The 5,821-nt window shown below is 37.5% G+C and overlaps 1 protein-coding gene across 1 annotated transcript in view; it reads right to left on the reverse strand.

Moving 5' to 3' along the window:
* RAD54B (RAD54 homolog B) overlaps positions 1 to 5,821 on the reverse strand; it is a 64,648-nt gene that overhangs the window by 15,222 nt on the left and 43,605 nt on the right. The window contains exons 4-6 of the mRNA XM_009638342.2: positions 4,792 to 5,064; positions 2,084 to 2,246; positions 1,137 to 1,362 (exon numbers count right to left, since the gene is read on the reverse strand). Coding sequence (XP_009636637.1) covers positions 1,137 to 1,362; positions 2,084 to 2,246; positions 4,792 to 5,064 — 662 coding nt within the window. The remainder of the gene's footprint in view (positions 1 to 1,136; positions 1,363 to 2,083; positions 2,247 to 4,791; positions 5,065 to 5,821) is intronic.

Genomic DNA, 5,821 nt, shown 5'->3' on the forward strand with positions numbered 1-5,821 from the left:
AGAGCTTGAATCTGAAAGCTTCGGAAGTGTTAACGAAGGCATGAGCAAGTCTCCCACTCACAGCTTCACGAATGCCGGTCCTGAGGGGACCCAACCTTCTGACTGAGATATTGAGCCATGCTTAACAGGAAAATATACATGGCAAGAAAGCCTTACTGGATAACCAGAGCAAGATATGGCTTTCCTCCACAGAAAGCTCTCAGTCAGTGATACTACAGCCTCACTCCTTGAACTCCCCTGTCTTTTACTTTGCCAGGTGCTTTCCTGTCTGATGTGGTCAACAAAGATCACTGGAGCACTGAGTCTGCACTAGAATTTTTAGTCTTTACTGTAAAAGATGAAGAGAGTTTTGTGTTTAAAAACCAAAGGCAAAACCCTAAAGGTATACCAAGGAGATTAAAAGATTAAATACTTTGTCAGTACATGGGGTTCATCCTCCAGGCCCTACAAGAGCGTCATTACCAGTGGGAACAGCTCCACTACAGGAGGGACAGGGATCAACATCATCAGCTTCTTTATTAAGATTTGTACTTGTCTGGTTTCTTCTAGAGATGAGAGATATTCACATTATCTAACACTGAGCCTCTAGGCTTGGTAACTCATGAGACTTTAAATCGTCCCTACATAAACGTAATTCTTGACAGTCACAGTAACGGGAATAACCTTCTGAAGCAACCTGAAACAGACAAATGAAACAAAGAGGAGAAACTTTTCAGTACAGAACAGAAGCAACTTCCACAGAAATGGAGTACAAGTCAGTGTCAGTCAAGGTAGCTGCTCTGGTACATAAAGAAAGGAAGGCATGCGCTTTGATAGACAACAGAAAGCTATTCCTCAAACCGAAGAGGCACATGGAGGAGCATGTCACCTTTTACATCTTCAAAGGTGAAGCCTGAGGAAAGATAAGACAGACATATGCTACACAGGCAGGTGAGCTTGAGTTACGACCTGGTTACTAACAGCTAAATGCCCATATGGACAATTACGTGAAGAGGAATAAAGTGTTACAAATAAATATTCATAGAAAATTACTAGTTTTGGTCTCTGGTTAAAAAAAAAAAAAGAGGGGAAAAAAAATCACAAGTCCTATATTCTGAGGAAATATGACCTAATCCCCTTTTGGAAATAAATCTTACCTGATCAACTGTAAAGACTTTGATCCTTTCACTTCCCAACCATTTCTGAAATTCTTTTTTCCAGTTTTTTACCAGACTCCCAGGGGTGACAATTAGTGCTCGCTTTAGTACAGGTTTGCATCCATACACCCCTTGACGCAGAAGAGTCCAGACAAGTGCAATGCATTGCAATGTTTTTCCCAAGCCCATTTCATCAGCAAGAATAGCTCCAAATCTGCCACTAACTCTGTAAGATATAATTAGATGGTGGTAACATTTTAAAAGGCATATCTATAACTATTTACAACTGGTTTAGGGAATTGCTTCTTGTGGTTGTTTTCTGAAGCATAAAGAACCTCTTTATGCTTATTTTGCTATACTGTAGGTTTTCATTCAGTTATACCAGAAGACCTTAGAGTGAAATACCTCGTTTTCTAGATTAATGCATTAGTCCTCCAAACCCAAATAGTTTAAACCTTCTTTTAGAATTAAAAATAGTATCTAATATTTTTAAAACTTGTATATACCTTAAGGAATCTATGACCTGAGAAAACACTTTTGAAAATAGTACTGTATTTTTTTCAACAGGCTGGTATAACAGCTTCTTTATTCTAAATGCCTGAATTGTAACTTATATGAATAATCATGAATTATACGAATTATAAATCCCAGAAAGCAGTGTGCTTTAGCATGGGTTAGATTGTATTCACGTTTACAAGACTTGGTATTTGCAGTAGAACTGAAAGGCTTTTTGGTCCCCTTGCTTCTCATCACATCTGGCAAAGTGACAGCAAGCATGATGCTACATACAGGTCAGAAAAAACTTGTGCAACCTTTACTGGGTGAAAATTACTATTATTAATTAATCGGACAATTGCTCAAATCTTCCCATTCAAATTGTCTAATTTCAAACATGGGCATGAAAATATTACAGGTATTGAAAGCCAAAAGGATTATTATTGTCTTACCTCATTCCCATTACACATTCATATAGAAATATAATTCCTTCTCTCTGATGCGGTCGGAGATTATTTGAAATGTAAGGATCCACAACTACATCCACCATAGGTAAACCAGCCTTATTGAATGTCCACTGATGACTTGCATTTGGTCTTGGCATAACTAGAGAATCTTGAAGTACAAAACATACATATGTATTGCACAAAACCATTATTTTTAGTCTGTTAGCAAAGGGTTTTATTTCTCTAACTCAGCTACAGAAAAAAGTAAATGATCTAAAGACTGCTAAAAATACTGTTTAATATATTGACCACTCTCAGACAGAAAATGGATTTGCCAACAGAGCATCTAGATAGTTTTCTAAATAAAAAATCCTTTTGCAGAGGTTTCCCAAATAGTTTGCACTTCTGTCAAAGGTAAAGGTGACAAACTGAGAAATCTGAGTATTTTTTTATGATGAGCTGAAACTGCCTCCCTAATAAATGTTGCAAGACAACTTTGAATGCATAGAGTTCTATCAGAAGTGATAAAAGGCTTCTTAAAGGAAAGTTTAAGAAAAAGAATATAAACAATGACCCACATAAAGTCTAGATGCTACATTTAAAGGAATATTCTTGTAGCTGCCCAAAAAGACTTCTCTGCCTCAGAAACAGACAAAAAGGCAATGATTTGTTAAAAAAAAAATAGGGAAGGACCGAGACTGAGCTGACAAAGGCTGCCACAGTGCATGAATAAAAGAATTTGACAGGTTTGAAGACATATAAAGAGAGCATGAAGTATTGGGATATATCCTTTGGCTACACCTAAATAACAGGTTTGCTTAGCATAATTTGCTTACAAACTCTAACGTCATAATTTTGCTAGACAATGTCCATACTAGGTTGCTTATATTGATGCTACACATCCTCACTGAAAAGGTGTATTGTCAGAGGACAGAATGAGAAAGCAATTTATAGCTGCTGGTATTGTTGTGACACTGGAGTAGATCTATACTGATAATTTATTCATGGGAATAGGTTGGTTGACAGCTTGTATCATTCAGGGAGATTTTGTTTCCTACTGACAAAGGGCTGAGTTCTGATAAATTACTTCAAATTGCATGCCTGTATATACAAGAGCCAGTGGTGACAAAAAGATAACCTTTCTGACAAAATTTTGCAGCCCCAAAGATGGGGACAAAACAAGGCTTATATGAGGAATGGACTAAAAGTTTAGAAATCATACGTGGGAGATGTGGCTTTATATCTTTGTCACTGTGCTCTGTTCTGCTGAGCACAAGGATAAATGGCTTTCCATTTTTAAGAAGCTGCATTTTAATTGACTGTTGGCATAGATGTCAACATGAAAACCTCTGAATGCTCCAGCCTCGAGGTCCTGGTCTAGGACTTCTGAAACAGCTTATGCAACAAGACATTAAATAAACCAGATGATTCTCCCGTGTAAGCAACACTAAAGACTGAGTCCAACCTACTGATGTGTTGAGGGCTCCCCATATCAGGCAGTTTAGGGAAATCTCATAGGATGTACTCAAATTCACCAGAATAAAAGTCTCAGGAGACAAAGAACTAGAATAAACCATAGCTTTTTGACAGACTGATGAAAAAACAGCGAAGAAGTTAATTTAAGTGTTGAATATATCAGGTCTTTGCCATATTTTAGGTTAAAAAGCTGACGTAGTATCATCGTGCAACCACATGAAGGAAGATTCTTAGATACAACATAAGCAAGTTGAATTCAGATTGGAAGCTGGTGTTAATAAGGGTGCTCTTACAAAGGGGCCAGTGATACCACTGATTACCACTTGATTGGGATTTCATTGTTTATTTACAGAGCAGGCAGGTAGCAGCTTTGAAAATTCCCATAGTATCAGGATATGAGGTAAGAGGCAGAATGGAGGTGTAACTATAGTAAGAATGTTGAACACACTTGTATTTTTTTAAATATGCATTTCTCTGCTTAGTAGCATTTTTTTAAACTCATTTTTATCTTCCATCTGAAAGATAAAGCCATCAGCAGAATATAGCTCCTAAATGGTTTGTTATTGACAGACAAAAGAGCACTTCTCGTTTAGACAAGCAACACCACTTTCTGCACATATCAAATGTTTACAGGGTCCCTCTTATACCACTGCTTAACCAGCCTGTTTCTACGCAATTTGTGAACTCTCATGGCTCTTCAGCACATGGTACTTCTAGCATTATAAAACAAAACTTTTATTCCAGAATGTATCTGGTTGAGTTTGGGCAGTGTAGTTACACTCACTGGCTGTGAAGGATCAGGCACTGTCAGAAGCAATTCTTTGAATCTGGCGTAAACTCTCTATTACTGATCCTCTACTGTAATTACTGTGCTGCCATATTATGTCGGTGCTTCACTGACCCCAGTGGGAAGCTCGAACTCATCTAGAACTTTTAGCATGTGTCAGACTGTTTCTCTAATCAATATACTAATTTTTCTTGGCAAAAATTGCAGAAACCACTCTAACTTGTTTCTACAGCCATCTGTAACAGCTATAAGAAACTTTATGTGGTGCAGCGCGTTTCACTCGTTAGAAACACACATGATAAAATCCTAACATGATATTGATAGAAACACTAGTACTTATGTCAGTATTTCTGTATGTTCCACATCGTGGAACAAGAAAACGTAGGTTATGCATTCAACTTTTTTTGAGAGTCAGAAGATGCTTAAAGAAGCTTAAAAATCTGAATCTTACTTGAAGCATTTGGATCATGGCGAGGTTTGTAGCTTTGAGAATCTTTGAGTATATTCTCTTTAGCATTGGATTGACAGACACTTTTGAATGGTTGACAGAATGGTTTCATATTAGTTGGGACTGTGTCATGAGTCCCTATTCCAGCCTGAAAACACCTGCCACTGCTGAAGTCATCTGCTGAAATGACACCCATCACTTCAATTTCTTTTCCTCCAACAATCAGTGTTTGGCCTTCATCAAGACTGTCTAGCTCTTTAGATTTATATCCAGAACCTAAAATAATACAAAAAATTAGCAATTAGGACAACACAGCAAAGACTACTTCCTTAACATCTGTACTCACCTGCAGGAAGACAAAACAAAACTGTCAACAGGTATTTGATTCTTAAGCATTTGAATTATTACACATATGAACTCATAAAGCTTTTCCTTCCTTAACAGAGCTTGGCATTTCAGTGCTAATAATCAGAATTAGATACCAGAATTTGTAAGCAAATAGTCTATCACCACCATCATCCACAAGCAGTTTGAATGAATGTCAAATATCCATTTAAGGGAATTTACAAAAACCAGCCCCATATCATAGAATCTAGCAGCTTACCTTAGTTTTAAACTTGCTCAAAACTAATGATCATTCCAGGTCTTTCTTCCTTCCTTTCATGCCCTGACATGAACACCACTAGCCCCTCTTGCTGTTGATCTAGACAGAATATTCTCCTTTAAAAATCATTCTAAATTAGCTTTTTACAATTAGGGACTCATGTGCATCTGAAATCTTTAGGTCTACATATGCTCTGAAACATATACGCCTGATTTTTGCCAGGAGTCATCAATCAATTCAAGAGTTTGCTCATTCAAAAACCTATCAGGGAGCCGATGCATTTTTCTATGCCCCCTTAGGGACTCTATCGTGTGGGAGTTCTCAGAGCAGCTACCACATACTATTAGTCTCACTACAAAATACAGCTACGGCTGCCACTTTCTTTTAAGATAAAGATGAAGGAAAGAGAGGTGGGTTCTTTTTTTTTAT

Source organism: Egretta garzetta, unplaced genomic scaffold (assembly GCF_000687185.1).
Source record: "Egretta garzetta isolate BGI_Z169 unplaced genomic scaffold, ASM68718v1 scaffold154, whole genome shotgun sequence".
Classification (NCBI taxonomy): Eukaryota; Metazoa; Chordata; class Aves; order Pelecaniformes; family Ardeidae; genus Egretta; species Egretta garzetta.